The sequence below is a fragment of the Muntiacus reevesi genome, chromosome 22 (genome assembly GCF_963930625.1).
Source record: "Muntiacus reevesi chromosome 22, mMunRee1.1, whole genome shotgun sequence".
In the NCBI taxonomy this organism is placed as follows: domain Eukaryota; kingdom Metazoa; phylum Chordata; class Mammalia; order Artiodactyla; family Cervidae; genus Muntiacus; species Muntiacus reevesi.
Window position 1 is genome coordinate 32,149,535 of NC_089270.1, and position 19,569 is coordinate 32,169,103.

The following is a 19,569-nucleotide window of genomic DNA, read 5'->3' on the forward strand; positions in this document are numbered from 1 at the left end:
GAGTACATTTCTCCATATATTGATATATATGTTTTGATCTTGGCACAACTCTGAGTTATTGGGCTTGATGAAGCATTGAAAATATATTTTCTCAGAAATGATATTGTTACTATAGTACATAGGTAATTTTTTAGTTTTTTTCATCTGTTTAAAATCAGTCAACCGAAGGATATTTAAAAGTACTTGTAGTAGCCTTGAGATTTAGAAGTTTAGGGAATAGTCTTAAAAGTATTTTCAAAATTAGATTTGCAAACAAGTCATTAGAATTTTAGAGCTGGAGAGGTTTATTGAGATTAAGTCTAAATCTCATTTCTCCAATCATGAAGTTTAGAAATAAAGCATTTAAAAGACTTCAAAATCATGTAACTGATTAACAGCACATTGAGACTGGGAACTAGTTACTTCAATAAGTACTAAATAATGTACCTGGGTTTCCCCGGTAGCTTAGCTTGTAAAGAATCCGCCTGCAATGCAGCAACCCCTGTTCGCTCCCTGGGTTGGGAAGATCCGCTAGAAAAGGGATAGGCTACCCACTCCAGTATTCTTGGACTTCTCTGGTGGCTCAGACAGTAAATCATCTGCCTGCAGTGTGGAGACCTGGGTTCTGTCCCTGGCTTAGGAAGATCTCCTGGAGAAAGGAAAGGCTGAAAGTGAAAGTGAAGTCGCTCAGTCATGTCCGACTCTTTGCCACCCCATGGACTGTAGCCCACCATGCTCCCCCGTCCCTGGGATTCTCTAGGCAAGAACACTGGAGTGGGTTGCCATTTCCTTCTCCCTGGTGGCTCAGTGGTAAAGAATTGCTTGCAGTGCAGGAGATTGCCTGCAGTGCGAGAGACACGTATTTGATACCTGGGTCAGGAAGATCCTCGGGAGAAGAAAATGGCAACCCGCTCCAGTATTCTTGCCCATGAACAAAGGAGCCTAGTGGGCTGCAGGCCTTGGGGTCACAAGAGTTGGACACAACTTAGCAACTAGACCGCCACCGCCACATGGCATGTGGAGTCCAGATCTAAAGTATTTAAAGGTTTTCTTTAATCCAGTCTTAAAGTGTTGCAGATCTCCAGGTCATATTAAAAGAGTAAAAATAACATATTAAACTAACTGAAGTAGTAGATAATCCCTGTGTAATCATTAAGAAACAGTTAATAATGAAAATAAGTGTTATGAAATGTCATCATTAAACTAATAGTATTAATACTATTAATAGTATTAATAAGATATAATGTTTTTATTCCTTTAGAAGGGAGGAATATTGAATATCTAGTAAATATTTGAAAATGTTTAACCTAACATTCAAAGGAATCCATATTAAAAATAAGGCATACTTTATAATTACTGAGTTTAGTAGACATTTTTGGATTTATAATTTGTAGATTTATAACTATAACCTATAACTGATTTGTAGACTTTCAGTTATGAATGTCATTTCAGAATTTTTTCCTAGGAAAATAAAAGCTAGGGAACCTGAACATAGTTACTTATTTTAACATTGAGAGTGATTTCTGACATTGGAAACCACTGAAATGTGGGAAGAAAATGCTTATATGTATCTTTTGACTTAGTAATGAAATAAACCATTATATATAATAATCTGGAGGAGGAAATGGCAACCCACTCCAGTATTCTTACCAGGAAAATCCTCTGGGCAGAGGAGCCTGGCGAGCTACAGTCAATGGGGTCGCAAAGAGTCAGACACGACTGAGGCAGTTTAGCACACACACATATTTTAATCGGTTATATAGCACTTAAATATTCCAGGTAATGTATGAAACATTTTGAAGAATAATTGTATTGGAAAAATTTTCTATCTGCAGTTTGGTTAAATGTTTATCCTTAAAGGTTAATCCTTAAATGTTTATCTTGCAAATTACAAGATAGAAAATTCTTTTTGGTTTTTTCTGACTAAAATAAAAATGACAGAAATTTGAAGGAACTATAGAAATATAACATGTTAGTAGGTGATTATAGTTTATTTTTATTTCTTCTAAATATTGCCTTTAACTTTTTATAATGAAAATCAGAGTTAAATTTTTTAATAACGGGAATATTTTTACATTTTTGAAAGAGTGAAGCACACTTTTAAGTATATGCTTTTGAGAAGCAAAAGGGCAAGATGGAGAACTACTAATAAGGGAGAAAGTAGCAGTGGTAGATTTAGTAAAATCAAACCACAGAGAAATTAACAAATTAACTGTGAGAGTTTGTTGTGGGGCTTTCCTAGAGGACAAGAGGATATTAAGAAATGGATATTAAAGTTAGATGATATGGAAGAACAGGTTAAAACAGAATCTAGAAAAAACCCAAATGAACAAAAGGGAGAAATATTTGAAAAAGTAGACAATAATTGTTCCAGAACTAAAAGACCAAAAGGTGACACAACACACTTAAAGGAACCAGAGTTCCTTAAGAAATGTCTGATCCCAGTCCTGGGACTAAATAAACTTATTTTATCATATCTGATAGCAAACTATCAAAAACCATTAGAATTGGGTCATAAGGTTTCAGAATCCAGCTTGAAAATGCTTTCTCTGGACAAAGATGTGAAAACTTGAGTATCAATAAGAATAACTTCACTGGGTTGATAAATATCAATTATATCTAAATCCGTGAATTTGTAAGACTACTACAAAAAGAAAAACTTATTTCATCGCTGTTGGCAAATACTATGACAACTCACTTTGACAACAAATATGGCAAATAAAGGGAAATAATTAAACATTTAATCTGCTGTTTTAATATAAACTGTACTACTAGGTAACCAAATAATAGAGGAAGGGAAGTTTACCCTTTTAGAAATATTCCAGTTAATAGAAGAAGGAATGTTAGGATGGAATATTACCATTTTACAACACCCAATAAACTGATGGATCTAGCATCATTGTACACTAACATCTAAAAAGAACACTGCCAAACATTATGTGCCTCCTATGGAAGAATACAACACTGCATATGAAATAGTCATGTCTTCCCCACCTCCTTTAAGAAACAAAACAAAACCTGTACATAACACCACCTGAAGTTAAGTCCTTGGATCTAGCAGCCAATTTATAGGAAGCGAAGAATAGCAGACTTTACAAATGACACCCTGGGTTTACCCAGCAAAATCCACCTGTGTAAAGATTTTAAAAACAAATTTTGCTGCTTGATTTACTTACTAAATAAGATGCAAGGGATAAAAAAGACAACCAAGTGGAATGTACAGAGATCAGGGTTCTCAACCATGACACTGTCGACATTTTGTTACCCTGTGCCTTGTAAGATGTTCACAAGCATCTAGGGCCTCTCTGCACTAGATTCCAGGAGTGCTCTAGTTGTAACAATTAAAAGTGTCCACAGACAGTGCCACTTGTCCCCTGAGGGGAAAAATCACCCCCAGATTGAGAACCATGCCATAGACTGAGTGTTTTAAAAGATAGATCAAGCACTGACCATAGATTAAGCACTGCCTCTTAGTTGAATCCCAATTGAAACAAATGAAAAAGAAAATTTTATTTGATTAAATTATTAACAACAGCTCTTATTCAAAAGACTATAATGAAAGCTTAAGCAAAGAAAGCTTAAGCTAAAACTAGGACAAAATACTTGTCATATAGATAACCAACAAGTGATTAGTATCCAGAATGTAAATATTTTAAAATTTCAAAGAGAATGATAACTCAATAGGAAGCAGATATGTTATTAAAAAAAAAATATTTTACAGAAGCAAAAACATAAGAAGCAAATAAATATGTACTAAAAATGCCCATACTCTGAGTGAAAAACAAATCAAGGAGTTATACATTCAATCTAATTCTATTTATATAAATTCAGAAATATACAAAATAAAAAAGTTATTTTTTAAAGATCCATTTTTGCCTGGTAAGAACTGTAATGAAAACAAGAGAATAATAAATACAAAATTCAGGACATTGATTATCTCCATGGACATTTGAAAATTTGAATATTCAAATTCAAATTTAATATTAATACTAAATATTCATTTATTTTTACGTGTGACAACAGTGTTGTTGTGTTTTAAAAGAGGACTTTGATCTTTCAGTACACATTGAAATCCTTACAGGTGATTATGGTGCTGGGCATTCATTTCAAAATAATATGTGATAGGGAAAACAGATTTTGAAAAGAGAGGGTTATTGGGATTTGATATTTATTTGTGGGAGAGTGTCATTCTGTTTTTGTGTATTTCAAAAGCATTCTTAGTAAAATGTTTACAGAAATGGGGAGAGGTATGCTTAGAGAGCCAAATTGAATAGACATGCAAACAACATTTAGAAACGTGTACTTGACCTCTGGGTATAGTGTGTGTTAACTTTTTTTTTTTTAAGGCTATTTTTGGTATATAATAAACATTTATTTCTTTTATTAAATTATAAAAGTACCTTTAGAACCACTTTAAGAACTTTTTTTTCCTTTGAGGGAGTTTATTGTAGTGACTAAGAGCATGGATTCTGGAGTCAAGGTACCCGAGTTCAAATTCCTGCTCTTCCATTTACATTGTGACCTTGGAAATTTACACTCTTTTGTGCCTCATCTTCTTCATTTGTGAAAAGCTCTTAAGATAGTGCTGTCTCACTGATAGATGCATACATTAAATGAACAAAAGTGGTAAGAAAAGAAGGAGCAGGAGGCATAATTCTCTGAGGCAAATATTCTTGATGGCTGAATCTCAGAATTTGAATATCAAAGTTTGAGGGCCCTACATTTTGTATTTAGTTGTCAAAATAAAACAGACTATTATCAGGTGCTATCTCTGTAAAATGTAAAATTTGCCCTGCTTGACTATGGAAGCCTGTACAATTGAGCACTACATTTATCCTCTTTTACTTTCTTAATCTTGATGCTTTAAGTGTACTTAAAAAAATTTTTTTATTGATCTTTTAGATTCATCAGTCAGATTAAGTTACATATACCAAAGCATGTAACCTTTATAGAGGTATACGTAAAACCTAGCTACTCTTCTTAAGTGATGTTCTTTACAGTGGTTCTGAATTTAAAAAAACAGTAAATAATAACAAAAGAAATTTCTTGTATTAGTTTCCTGTATTACTGCTTTACTTAATTACTACACAATTGAAACAGCATTCATGTATTATCTCATAGTTGTATAAGTTAGAAATTGGGTGGGCTTGACTGAGTTCTCTGCTTAGAGTATCACTAGGCTAAAATCAAGATGTCCAGAGATCTATAGTCCTCTCTCAATGCTCTTAGAATGAACCTGCTTTCAAATTCATTCAGTTCGTTGGCAGAATTCAGTTACTTGTCATTGTAAGACTGAGGTTCCTGGCCAGGGTGTCTAGAAATAGCTTACACTCCTTGGTTCATGACTGTCTTATCTTCAGCACCAGCAACAGTGAAAGTACTTTTCATGCTTCAGATTTCTCTAACTTCTCTGCTTAATCTTCCCTCTGCTTCCACTAGGAAAATTACTCACTTTCACGTAAAGTTTATGTGACTAGATTGGACCATTATTTTGCCTTCAATGTTTACTTTAAGTTTCTTTGGAGTGTAGTTGTTGTATTACAATTTGAAATTGAGATTTTAATTTTTATTTTTCCAGGTTTTTTATGTTAATCTTGGTCACCTTTTATGTACCTTACATGAAACACCTTATATAATAACCACTGGGGATTCATTCTATGTTCCTTCAGGTAAGAGTAATTAAAAACTTTTTCTTTCACATAGCTCAATACTTGTATAGTTGCTCATGAACACCATGAAAATGGAAACCACAATGGTCAAAATGAAGCATGATGCAACTGATTTCAAACGTTTTGGTGCATATTTTAATTTTTTTGTTTAGATAAATGTTGGTATATATGTATTTTGATACATGAAAATTGAATAAGAGTTGCTAATTGCTGAATATAAAAATACTTAGTTGGAAGATAATGTTGTCTCCAGTGTAGAAGGAAAATTATTTCCCCTATGCAAGGACATTATGTAATCAAACAATTTTTAGTTGGTTATTTTAAACATACAGAATAGTGTCCTTCATCAGCTGTTGAAGAGCAAAAGTCTTTGAAGTAGGAATTTTAATTTGTTCATTCATTCATTTAACAAATGTGATTAAGAGTCTACTAAACATTGCTTTGAAAGCGGGATACATAAATGAACAAACAGGCAAAAAATCCCTGCCCTTGTGGAGCTTACATTCTAATGAAAAAACAAAGCTATAATAATAGCCAAGTTTATGTAGTCCTTTATATGTGCCAACACTGTTGTGAACAGTTGAAACTCATTAACTAAGTTAATCCTAATATGTATGAATTTCTAATAAAAAGTCTTAAGAAAAGTCACAGTATTGTACTCAGCACTATAAATTTGCCTTATGCGCAGCTGTCCATGTGTATTTTGCATTTGCTGTTATTTATTATCTCATTTATTTGAGTTACATTTGCTGCCTTTTAACTTTGAAATTTTATTTTACTTTTATACTCTACTTATCTTTTATAAGTATCTTTTATACTTATCTATATATTGTCTATGTCTTGTTTAGAGGAATCCATAGTGGTTCCAAAGACGTAATAATTGTGTTCAGTAAGTTAGACAAAGACAGGTACTGTTTGTTTTCATTTATATGTGGAATCTAAAAAATAAATGAATATAACAAAGCAAGAACAAGAGTCATAGAGAACAAACTAGTGGTTACCAGCAGAGAGGGAAAAAGAGAAGGGACAAGAGACAGGAAGAGGAATGAGGTACACACTGCTAGGAAAATAAAAAGATACAAGGCTGTCTAGAAAATATTTTATAATTTCAAATAGGTTATAGTCTACAGAAATAATTGAATCACTATTGTATGCTTGAAACTAAGATAACATTGGAAATCACCTAAATCACCTATATTTCAGTTAAAAACAACAACCCCAAAACATGATTGGGCTCAGAGAGAGATTTTTTTTCCCCTACCTACACCTTTGTCTAATTTGTTTTTGCATTCATTATTAGAATGATGTGAAGTTTGTTTGTGTTTTTTCAAGCTTTATCTAGATCATAGGTGGTGGTTAACTGTTAGATTTTTCAGTTTGTAGAATTAGATAAAAGTTATTTGAAGTTAGATGAGTTAATTTTTTTGACACTATATATTGTAACTGACATAGTGATGACTAAATATTTAATCAAAAGGAAATGATTCCTATGGAAGTAATTTTTAACTTTCTTATTTTATTTCTAGGTAATTATTATAACATCAAAAATCTCCTGAATGAGGAAAGTGTTCTTCTTTTTACTCAGATAAAAAGTTGAAAGATGAAGCAAAGTTTAAGTACATGTGTATATATATAAACATACATACATACATATAAAACACATTGTACAGTTGAGATGGGTATATTTGTAATTGTTAAGTTTTAAAATTTCTGTGTTGTATATTTGTTTCAGTAAACATCAAACGTCTGTATGTATGTATTTTCTAATTTTTACAGATATACACATCACCTGTAGTGTTGCCCATATTCATAGTAAATAACATGAATACCAAAATCACTGCTCTCGAGGATATACAGACAAATCTTGGAAATGTCATGAGTTTGATTCCAGACCACCACAATAAAGCAGATATTGTAATAAAGTGAGTCATGAATTTTCTGATTTCCCAGTGTATATAATAGTTATGTTTACATTATGCTATCATCTTTTAGGTGTGCAGTAGTTTTATGTCTAAAAATTAATGCATATACTTCAAGGAAGCTAACCATTATTGATTCCTTCAATGAGTCATCATCATTTTTCTGGTGGGGGGTCTTAGCTTGATGTTGATGGCTGCTGACTGATCAAGGTAGTGGTTGCTGAAGTTTGGAGTGGCTGTGGCAATTTTTAAAAATAAGACAGCAACTTTTTTCTAGTTATTGTGGCACAAGGCACCATGAGCAGTGAAGTCTCCTGTGACACTCTGTATGGAGACAGTGCAGGAAGTCCTGCATGGAAATCAACACAAGTATCAAAATGTTCTGGAAATGGTGGGTCTTCAGATCAGCCTGAAGAACTGTGACCTCAGAAGGACAAACACTTCTCAGCACTGTCAGGCTTAAGTTCATTCCCCTTACCAAGTTCTCTGTATATGTTCTGGGAGACCAGCAGCACTGTGATGAGTCTAAGACTGTGGATAAATCTCCCACATGAACATCAAGGCACTGAAGAAACTCAATAAGAATAGAAAATGGGTCAAGAAGCTATCCAACAAGTATGACTTTTTGACTCCAGAATCTCTGTTTAAGCAGGTCCCACAAATCCTGGGCCCACACCTGAATAATATTGGCAAATTCCCTTCCTTGCTGACCCAGAATGAGAACATGATGGCCAAAGTTGATGAAGTAAAGTCCATGATCAAGTTTCAGATGAAGAAGATGCTGTGTCTGTTAGTGGCTGTTGGCCATGTGAAGATGATGGATGATGAGCTTGTGTACAGCATCCACTTAGCTGTTAACTTTCTGGTGTCATTGCACAAGAAAAGCTAGCAGAATGTCCAGTCTTTGTACATTAACAGCACCATAGGCAAGCCCCAACATCTGTATTAAGGCACAGCTTAACTGCCTTAAGCCAGTTAATGATATTGCCCCATTAAAAAAAAAACAAACACACTGATCAATTGCTGCATTCCTTTCACAAATGATTTCTCTGTAACATGCCAGTGTTTTTTGATAGTTTTCCATATAGAAGAACTTCTTAAAAAATTGTAGTCAGTCCTCTCAGATCTTGCTGCTGCTTTATCAATGATAAAATTCGAAATTCTTTGTTGTCATTTTAAACAATCCTGTCATTTTGACAGTCTTTCTGACATTTTCACCTGGAATAAATTCCATGTCAAGAAACACCCTTCTGTTCTCATCCTTAAGCAATCTTGATCTTAGGATATCTTAGGACATTGTAGCAATTATCACATTGCTTCAGACTCCACTTTTGATTCTAGTTCTCTTGCTGTTTCCACCACATCTTCAGTTCCTTCCTCCACTAAAATCTTGAACCATTCAGTCATCCATGAGGGTTGTGATCAAATTCTTCCAGACTTCTGTGTTCATGTTGATATTTTGACCTCTTAACGATGAATCACGAATGTTCTTAATGGGATCCTTTCCAGAAGGTTTTCAAATTGTTTTGTTCAGATCCATTGGAGAATTCATTATGGCAGCTATTGTTCAGTAGCTTAGTTGTGTCTGATTCTTTGTGACCGCATGGACTGCAGCCCACCACCCTGTCCTTTGTTTTCTCCTGGAATTTGCTCAAACTCATGTCCTTTGAGTCAGTGATGCCATCCAATCATTTCATCTTCTGCTGCCTCCTCCTCCTCCTCCTGCCCTCAATCTTGCTCAACATCAGGGTCTTTTCCGGTGAGTCGGCTCCTTGCATCAGGTGGCCAAAAGTATTGGAGCTTCAGCATCAGTCCTTCCAATGAATATTCATGGTTGATCTCCTTTAGGATTGACTGGTTTGATTTCCTTGCTATCCAAGGGACTCTCAAGAGTCTTCTCCAGCACCACAATTCGAAAGCATCAGTTTTTCAGCACTCACTCTGCTTTATGGTCCAGCTCTCACATCCGTACATGACTACTGGAAAAACCATAGCTTTGACTAGATGGACCTTGTTGGCAAAGTGGTGTCTCTGCTTTTTAATACACTGTTTAGCATCTTGATACACAGTGTTCAGTTCAGTCGCTGAGTCGTGTCTGACTCTTTGTGACCCCATGAACTGCAGCACGCCAGGCTTCCCTGTCCATCACCAACTCCTGGAATTTACCTAAACTCTTGTCCATTGAGTCAGTGATGCCATCTAACCATCTCATCCTCTGTCGTCCCCTTCTACTCCTGCCTCCAATCTTTCCCAACATCAGGGTGTTTTCAAATGAGTCAGCTCTTCGAATCAGGTGGCCAAAGTATTGGAGTTTCAGCTTCAACATCAGTCCTTCCAATGAACCCCAGGACTGATCTCCTTTAGGATGGACTGGTTGGATTTCCTTGCAGTCCAAGGGACTCTCAGGAGTCTTCTCCAACACCACAGTTCAAAAACATCAATTCTTCAGAGCTCAGTTTTCTTCACAGTCCAACTCTCACATCCATACAAGACTACTGGAAAACCATAGCCTTGACTAGACAGAACTTTGTTGACAAAGTAATGTCTCTGCTTTTAATATACTGTCTAGGTTGGTCATAACTTTCCTTCCAAGGAGTAGGTCTTTTAATTTCATGGCTGCAATCACCATCTGCAGTGATTTTGGAGCCCCCCAAAATAAAGTTAGCCACTATTTCCACTGTTTCCCCATCTATTTGCCATGAAGTGATGGGACCAGATGCCATGATCTTAGTTTTCTGAATGTTGAGCTTTAAGCCAACTTTTTCACTCTCCTCTTTCACTTTCATCGAGAGGCTCTTTAGTTTTTCTTCAGTTTCTGCCATAAAGGTGGTGTCATCTGCATATCTGAGGTTATTGATATTTCTCCTGGCAATCTTGATTCCAGCTTGTGCTTCATCCAGCCCAGAGTTTTTCATGATGTACGCTGCATACAAGTTAAATAAGCAGGGTGACAATATACAGCCTTGATGTACTCCTTTCACAATTTGGAACCAGTCTGTTGTTCCATGTCCAGTTCTAACTTTGCTTCCTGACCTGCATACTGATTTCTCAGGAGGCAGGTCAGGTGGTCTGGTATTCCCATCTCTTTCAGAATTTTCCACAGTTTATTGTGATCCACACAGTCAAAGGCTTTGGCATAGTCAATAAAGCAGAAATAGATGTTTTTCTGAAACTCTCTTGCTTTTTCTATGATCCAGTGGATGTTGGCAATTTGGTCTCTGGTCCCTCTGCCTTTTCTAAAACCGGCTTGAACATCTGGAAGTTCATGCTTCACATATTGCTGAAGCATGGCTTGGAGAATTTTGAGCATTACTTTGATACATGGTGTAGAGTTGCTATAATAAATTAACTAAAATGCCCAGTTTTCAACCACAAATGGGAAGAAATAGTGTGAAACGTACTAAGAGGAAAAGGCAGCAATTAATGGAAACTGAGTCTGCATGGGCTTAGATGATAGATTAGCAAAGACTTCAATAAAGAATTAATAGATAAGCTCAAAAAAACATAAAATTTTAAAGTGAGTCAACAAAAAAAATATATAAATAACATAATCCATAGAGAAATATAGACTAAAAAATAATCAGACTTATAGAGTTGAAAAGCATGGCTGAATTAAAAATAAAAATTATGGGCTCAACAGCAAATAGCATAGATATTTTGAGATAGTAGAGATCATTTATATGAATGTATATCAATAGAAAGTTCTTGGGGCTGGTGCACTGGGAAGACCCAGAGGGATGGGATGGGGAGGGAGGTAGGAGGGGGGATCGGGATGAGGAACACATGTAAATCCATGGCTGATTCATGTCAATGTATGGCAAAATCCACTACAATATTGTAAAGTAATTAGCCTCCAACTAATAAAAATAAATGGAAAAAGTGAAATCTAAAAAAAAAAGGTGAATTCTAAAAAAAAGTATACAACGAATTTAAACAGATTGAAAAAATGAACAGAACCCCGAAAACCCATGATACAAGCATTCCAACAAGTGTAATGGGAGTTGGGGAAAGAGGAAAGAGGGGACAAAATTTTTATATATATATATTTTCATTTATTTTTATTAGTTGGAGGCTAATTACTTTACAGTATTGTAGTGGTTTTTGTCATGCTGGATGCATGAGACAAGTGCTCGGGCCTGGTGCACTGGGAACATTTTTATATTTTAATTTCACATCTGTCAGTGAGTTTTGGAGCCCAGGAAAATAAAATCTGTCACCGTTTACACTTCTATTTGTCATGAAATGATAGGACTGGATGCCATGATCTTAGTTTTTTGAATTTTGAGTTTCAAGTGAGTTTTTTCACTCCTCTTTCACCCTCATCAAGAGGCTCTTTAGTTCATCTTCATTTTCTGTCATTAGACTGGTATCATCTGCATGTCTGAGGTTGTTGGTGTTTCTACTGGCAACCTTGGTTCCAGATTGTGATTCATCCACACCTTCATTTTGCATGATATACTCTGCATAGAAATTATGTAAGCAGAGTAACAATATACCTGTTGCTTCACTCAATGTGTCAGTAAATTTGGAAAACTCAGTGGCCACAGGACTGGAAAAGGTCAGTTTTCATTCAAGTCCCAAAGAAGGGCAATGCCAAAGAAAGTTCAAACTAATGTATAATTGCTCTCATTTCACATGCTCACAACCAGTCAAAAATGGAATAAAGCATTGCACTTGTCATATTTTCTTAGCTGTGGAAGTTTAAACATGAATGAAAGTTAAAGCCCATCTGGCTGTTACTAAAGTTCAACTTACACTTTGTCTAAATTCACTGAGAACACTTTCTCCCCTGAATTCCAAAACCATCCGTTCTTTGGTGCTCAGTCTTCTTTATGGTCCTCCTCTCACTTCTATACATGGCTGCTGGAAAAATCACAGCTTTGACTTCATCAGAAAAGTGATGTCTCTGCTTTTTAATATGCTGTGTACATTGGTCATAGCTTTCTTTCCAAGAAGCAAGCGTCTTAATTTCATGGCTCCTCTCATTGTTAGCAGTGATTTTGTAGCCCAGGAAAATAAAATCTGTCACTGCTTCCACTTTTCACCCTTTCGTTTGTCGTGAAGTGATGAGACTGGATGCCATGATCTTAGTTTTTCAAATGTTGTGTTTCAAACCAACTTTCTCACTCTCCTCTTTCACCCTCATCAAGAGGATCTTTAGTTCATCTTCATTTCCTGCCATTAGAGTGGTATCATCTGCATACCTGAATTTGTTCATGTTTCGCCTGGCAGTCTTGATTCTAGCTTGTGATTCATCTGCCCTTTCGTTTTTCATGATGTACGTGGCATAAAAGTTAAATAAGCAGGGTGGCAATCTACAGCCTTGTACTCTTTTTCCCAATTTTGAACCACTCAATTGTTCTATGTCCAGTTCTAATTGTTGCTTCTTGACCCACATACAGGTTTCTCAGGAAACAGTTAAGGTGGTCTGATATTCCCATCTCTTCAAGAATTTTCCATAGATGGTTGTAATCCACATAGTCAAAGACTTTTGCATAGTCAGTGAAGCAGAAGTATCTTTTTCTGTAACTCCTTTGCTTTCTCCATGATCTCATAAATGTTGGCAATTTGAACTCTGATTTCTCTGCCTGTTTGAAACCCAGCTTATACATCTGGAATTTGTTGGTTCGCATACTGCTGAAGCCTAACTTGAAGGATATTGAGCATAACCTAGATAGTGTGTAAAATAAGTGCATTGTACAGGACTTTGAACATTCTTTGTCATTGCCCTTCTTTGGGACTGGAATACAGACTGACATTTTCCAGTCCTGTGGCCACTGCTGAGTTTTCCAAATTTACTGACACACTCAGTGTAGCAGCACTTTAACAACATCATCTTAGGATTTTAAATAGCTCAGCTGGAATTCCATCACCTCCACTAGCTTTATTCGTAGTAACGCTTCCTAAGGCCCACTTGACTTCAGATTCCAGACTGTCAGACTCTAGGTGAGTGATCACACCATCATGGTTATCCAGGTCATTAACACCTTGTATAGTTCTGTGTATTCTTGCCACCGCTTCATAGTTTCTTCTGCTTTTAGTAGGTCCTTACTGTTTCTGTCCTGTATCATGCCCATCCAAACCAAAATGTTCCCTTGATATCTCCAGTTTTCTTGAAGTTATCTCTAGTCTTTCCCATTCTATTGTTTTCTTCTGTTTCTTTGCATTTTTCATCTCAAAAGGCCTTCTTATCTCTCCTTGCTATTCTCTGGAACTCTGTATTCAGTTGGTTATATCTTTCCCTTTCTTGCCTTTTGCTTCTCTTCTTCCCTCAGCTATTTGTAAAGCCTCCTCAGACAACCACTTTGCTTTCTAGCATTTCTGTTTCTTTGGGGTGGTTTAAGTCAGTGCCTCCTCTGCAATGTTACAAACATTTGTCCATAGTTCTTCAGATGCTCCCTCTACCAGACCTAATCTGTTAATTCTATTAATACTTGTCACCTCCACTTTATAGTTATCAGGGATTTGATTTAGGTCATACCTGAATGATCTTGAGCAAGCCCTGGGAGTTGGTGATGGACAGGGAGGCCTGGCATGCTGCAGTCCATGGGGTCGCAAAGAGTTGGGCATGAATGAGCGACTGAACTGAACTGAATGGCCTCGTGGTTTTCTCTACTTTTTTCAATTTAAGCCTGAATTTTGCAAGAAGGAGCTGATGATCTGAGCCACAGTTAGCTCCAGGCCTTGTTTTTGCTGACTGTATAGAACTCCATCTTTGCCAAGCACCTAATCATTCTGACTTAGGTATTCATCATCTAGTGATGTCCATGTGTAGAGTTGTCTCTTGGGTTGTTGGAAAGGGACGTTTGCTATGACCAGCGTGTTCTCTTGACAAAACTCTGTTAGCCTTTGCCCTGCTTCATTTTTCACTCCAAGGCCAAGCTTGCTTGTTTTTCCAGGTATCTCTTGATTTCCTACTTTTGCATTCCAGTCTCCCATGATGAAAAGAACTTCTTTTTTTAGTGTTAATTCTAGAAGGTGTTATAGGTCTTTACAGAACTGGTAATAACTTCAGCTACTTGGCATCAGTGGTTGAGGCATAGACTTGAATTACTCTCTCGTTGAATGGTTCGCCTTGTAAACAAACAGAACATTTTGTCATTTTTGAGGTTGCACCCAAGTACTGCATTTTGGACTCTTGTTGACTAGGAACGCTATTCCATTTCTTCTAAGGGATTCTTGGCCACAGTAGTAGATAGAATGGTCATCTGATTTAAATTCACTCATTCCTATCCATTTTAGTTCACTGATTCCAAAGACATTAATGTTCACTCTTAACCATTTCCTGCTTGAACACATTCAGTTTACCTTGATCATTCACCTAATATTCCAGATTCTTGTGTGATAGTGTTCTTTACACCATTAGACTTTACTTTCACCACCAGACACTTCCACATCTGAGTGTCATTTCCGCTTTGGCCTAGCCACTTCATTTTTTCTGGATCTATTAGTGATTGCCCTCCATTCTTCCCTAGGAGCATATTGGACACCTTCCAACTGGGTGCTTTATCTTCTGGCATCATGTCTTTTTCGCCTTTTCACACTGTCCATGGGGTTCTTGAGGCAAGAATACCGGAGTGGTTTGCCATTTCCTCTTCCAGTGGACCACGTTTTGTCAGAACTCTTTCTTCATTGTGACCTGTCCATCTTGGGTAACCCTCTAAAGAATGGCACGTAGCTTCATTGAGTTATGCAAGCACCTTTGCCAGACCAAGGTTGTGATCCATGAAGGAGCAGTCAACTATAATATAATGCTTATGCACCATTATTTTGCCTTTAGTCTAATAGACTCCACTCATTTCCAGAGTTACTTGGGTCAGCACCCATATCTCTCTCACCAGTGAAGTTGTTTGATGCATTTCTAATACAGTTAGATTGTTTTGTCACATCTGCATTCTATCTGGAGATATTCTGACCTAAATAATTCTTTAAAAATTTCCATATATTTTATTTAACTGTTTGTACTATAAATTCCTATGGGTTTTGATAAATGCATAGTGTCATGTATCCACCACTTACAGAATCATGCAGAATAGCTTCTCTGACTTAAAAATTCCCTGTGTTTTGCCTCTTTAACCACCTTCTCCTTTGCCTGAAGCCTAGCAAAAAGTGATCTTCTTATAGTCTTTAGTTCTGCATTTTTCAGAATGTCATGTACTTGGAATCATATAGTATATAACCTTTTTATAATGGGTCATTTCACTTAGCAATAGGCATTTGAGATTCTTACATGCCTTTTGGGGGCTTGATAAATAATTTTTTTTTTTAACTTGTAAACAATTCCATTGTATGGAACCATCAGTGTTTTTTTATCCATTCACCTACTGAAGGACATTTGGTTGCTGCCAGTTTTTGGCAGTTATGAATAAAGCTACTATAAACATTTGAGACTAGGTTTTGTGTGAACATAAGTTTTCACCTCGGTCAACTACCTAGAAATGTGATGCATGGGTTGTATGGTATGATTATGCTCAATTTGTAAAACTGCCAAATGTTGTTTTATAAAACCTTGCCTTAGGATATTTATACTCTGAAAACAGCTTGTCCTTGTTTTTCCATTTATCTTCTCAACCCTTGCATTAATGTTGCTTTCACCATTGGCAACCCATACAATGTATATTCTCCTTTGACTCTGTCTTTTATAACCTTTACAGCCTTTTACATTTATTCTTTTATTTTTCCTCAATATTTTTTCTGCCACCTGTTAATAGTTTAGATAAATTCATTTATCTGAGCGTTTTAAAAATACCTATGACTTATCAGCTATTGCAGTGTCTTGCCTCTTCAGTTTCAACCACCCTAGGTTAATAAGACACTCCAGGTTAATTGGATGACAGGAGAATTTTTTTCACTTTTTAAAAAGCTTTATCAAGTTGTAATCCTTTTAGGATTTTAAATAGCTCTGCTGGAACTCCAAAACCACCACTAACTTTATTGGCAGCAGTGCTTCCTAAGGCCCACTTCACATTCCAGAATGTCTGGACTTCACACTCCAGAATGTCTGGCTCTGGTTATCCATGCTAAGCCTTTGACTATATGGATCATGAAAAACTGTGGAAAACTCTTAAAGAGATGGGAGTACCAGACTGTCTTACCTGTCACCTGAGAAACCGGGTTGCAGGTCAAGAAGCAACAGTTAGAAACCCCGTATGGAACAACTGACTGGTTCAGGATTGAGCAAGGAGTACAACAAGGCTGTTATTGTCAGCTTGTTTATTTAACTTCTATGCAAAGCACATCATCCAGAATGCCAGGCTGGATGAACTACAAGCTGGAATCAAGGTTGCTGGGAGAAATATCAACAACTTCAGATGTGCGAATGTTACCACTCTAAAGGAAGAAAGCAAAGAGGAACTAAAGAGCCTCTTGATGAGGGTGAAGAAGGAGAGTGAAAAAGCCGACTTAAAACTCAATATTAAAAAACTAAGATTTCGTCATCCAGTCCCATCACTTCATGGCAAATAGAAGGGGAAAAGTTGGAAGCAGTGACAGATTTCCTCTTGTTGGGCTTTAAAGTCGGTGGTTCCCTGGTGACTCAGATGGTAAAGAATCTGCCTGCAATGTGGGAGACCTGGGTTCGAGCCCTGGATCCAGAAGAGCCCCTGGAGAAGGAAATGGCTACCCACTTCAGTATTCTTGCCTGGAGAATTCCATGGACAGAGGAGCCCGGCAGGCTACAGTCATGGAGTCGCAAAGAGTCGGACACGACTGAACTACTAACACTTTGACTTTCAAAGTCACTGCAGATGGTGACTGTAGCCATGAAATTAGAAGACGATAGCTTCTTGGCAGGAAGGCTATGGCAAACCTAGACAGTGTTATAAAGCAAAGACATCACTTTGCTGACAACGTTCTGTCTAGTCAAGGCTATGGTCTTCCCAGGAGTCATGTATGGATGTGAAAGCTGAACAATAAAAAAGGCAGAGTGCTGAAGAATTGACGTTTTGGAACTGTGGTGCTGGAGAAGACTCTTGAGAGTTCCTTGGAAAGCAAGGAGGTCAAACCAGTCCATCTTAAAGGAAATCAATCCTGAATACTCTTTGAAAGGACTGATGATGAAGCTGAAGCTCCAATACTTTAGCCACCTGATGCAAACAGCCGACTCATTGGAAAAGAGCTTGGTGCTGGGAAAGATTGAGGGCAGGAGGAGAAGGGGGTGACAGAGGATGAGAGGGTTGGATGAAATTCCCGATTCAGTGGACATTAACTTGGGCAAATTCGGGGAGACGGTGAGGGACAGGGGAGCCTGGTGTGCTGCAGTCCATGGGGTCGTGAAGAGTCAGACATGACTTGGTGACTGGACAGCAGCAGCATTGAGTTGTAATATTAAAAAGTTGCACATATTTAATGTATACAATTGATGAGTTGGATGTATATGCATGCCCATGAATTCACAATAATCAAGGTAATAAACATATCCATCACCTCCAAAAGTTTCCTTGTGCTCATTTGTTTGGTGTGGTAGGACCATTTAACATGATATCTACCCTCTTAACAAAATGTTAAGTGCGCAATTTAATTTTGTTAACATGTTAATAACATTGTGTTGTACAGTATATCTCTGGAACATGTTTATCTTGTATAAGTGAAACTTTATATTCATTGAACAGCAACTCCCTGTTTCACCCCTAAGACCTTGGCAAAATCCACTACTACTTCAGATGCCTCATGAGTGGAGTCATGTGGTATTTGTCCTTTTGTGACTGGCTTATTTCACTTAGCATAATGTCTTCTAGATTCATTTGCATTGTTGCATATGGAAGGATTTCCTTCTTTTTAAAGACTAAATAGTATTCCATTTAAATGTATATACTGTATCTTCCTTATCCATTCATCACTGATGGCTCTTTGTTTCCATATCTTGGCTACTGTAAATAATTCTTCAAGGAACATAATTCTTCAAGGGGTACAGATATCTCTTTGAGATCCTACTTTCATTTCCTTAAGATATATACAAAGAAGTGCTGGATCATATGGTAGTTCTGTTTTTTATTTTTTCAGGAATTTTATATTGTTTTCCGTAGCAACTCCACCATATTATATTCCTACCAACAGTGTACGAGGGTTCCAATTTGTCCACATTGTTGTAAGGCTTATTGTCTTTTGTTTTTTGATAAAAACAATTCTAAGAGGTGAGAGGTGATACTTCATTGTGGTTTTGATTTTATTTTCTTGATGATTGGTGATACTGAACATCTTTTCATATACTCATTGGCCATTTGCCTTCTTGAGTCTTTTGTCCATTTTTTTGTTATTGAATTGTATGAGTTCTTGATGTATTTTGAATATTAACCTCTTATCAGACATACATTTTGAAAATATTTTCTCCCAATCTGTTGATTACTTTTTCATTCTGTTGATTGTTTCCTTTATCATATAGAAGATTTTTAGTTTGAAATAGTCCCACTTGTTTATTTTTGCTTTTATTTTGTATGCTTTTGGTGTCATATCCAAGAAATCATAGCTAAGGCAGTGTCAAAAACGCCATAGATTCTTTTTCTCTACTTACTTTGATTTGAATTTGCACATTATAAATTGCAATCCAAATGTTCTTTCAATTTACTTTCTTTCCTAATGAGTAATTTTATTTTATTTTATTTTTTCCTTTTTTTTCCCATTTGTTTTTATTAGTTGGAGGCTAATTACTTTACAATACTGTAGTGGTTTTAGTTTAAATTTTACATGTTTTGTGATTATTTGCAGTTGATTCAAAATTAATGAAAGCCACTCTAAGGATTTGTAGGAGATACCATATCTAGTGAAAAACTGTACACATAGGTCTTGCTAGTGGTTTACTGCCTAATGCTTAGAACTATGAAACAAATGATACGTAAGGCCCAGTAACTGCCTATAAGAAGCTTACATCTTTTTAGGAAAATAACCTATACATGTGCCAACATAAGGACAATTCTGCATAATTCTTTGTATCTTCCAATAATGTTCATTTTATGCCTGGGCATCTAGTAAGTGTACAATAGCTACTTTCTCAGTAAAATTATCTT

At 36.4% G+C, this 19,569-nt stretch overlaps 1 protein-coding gene and 1 pseudogene across 3 annotated transcripts in view; both read left to right on the plus strand.

Moving 5' to 3' along the window:
• The window catches only part of CENPC (centromere protein C), an 81,750-nt gene extending 74,180 nt beyond the window's left edge, over window positions 1-7,570 (plus strand). For 2 of the 3 annotated variants that reach the window (XM_065914013.1, XM_065914014.1), the window contains exons 18-19: window positions 5,558-5,648; window positions 7,175-7,570. In XM_065914013.1, the coding sequence (XP_065770085.1) occupies window positions 5,558-5,648; window positions 7,175-7,245 (162 nt within the window). In that variant the 3' untranslated portion in view covers window positions 7,246-7,570. The remainder of the gene's footprint in view (window positions 1-5,557; window positions 5,649-7,174) is intronic. The other variant, XM_065914015.1, reaches the window with a different exon arrangement.
• Window positions 7,571-7,864: 294 nt separating this feature from the next.
• LOC136152679 (large ribosomal subunit protein uL1 pseudogene) lies at window positions 7,865-18,198 on the plus strand (annotated as a pseudogene).
• Window positions 18,199-19,569: the final 1,371 nt, after the last annotated feature.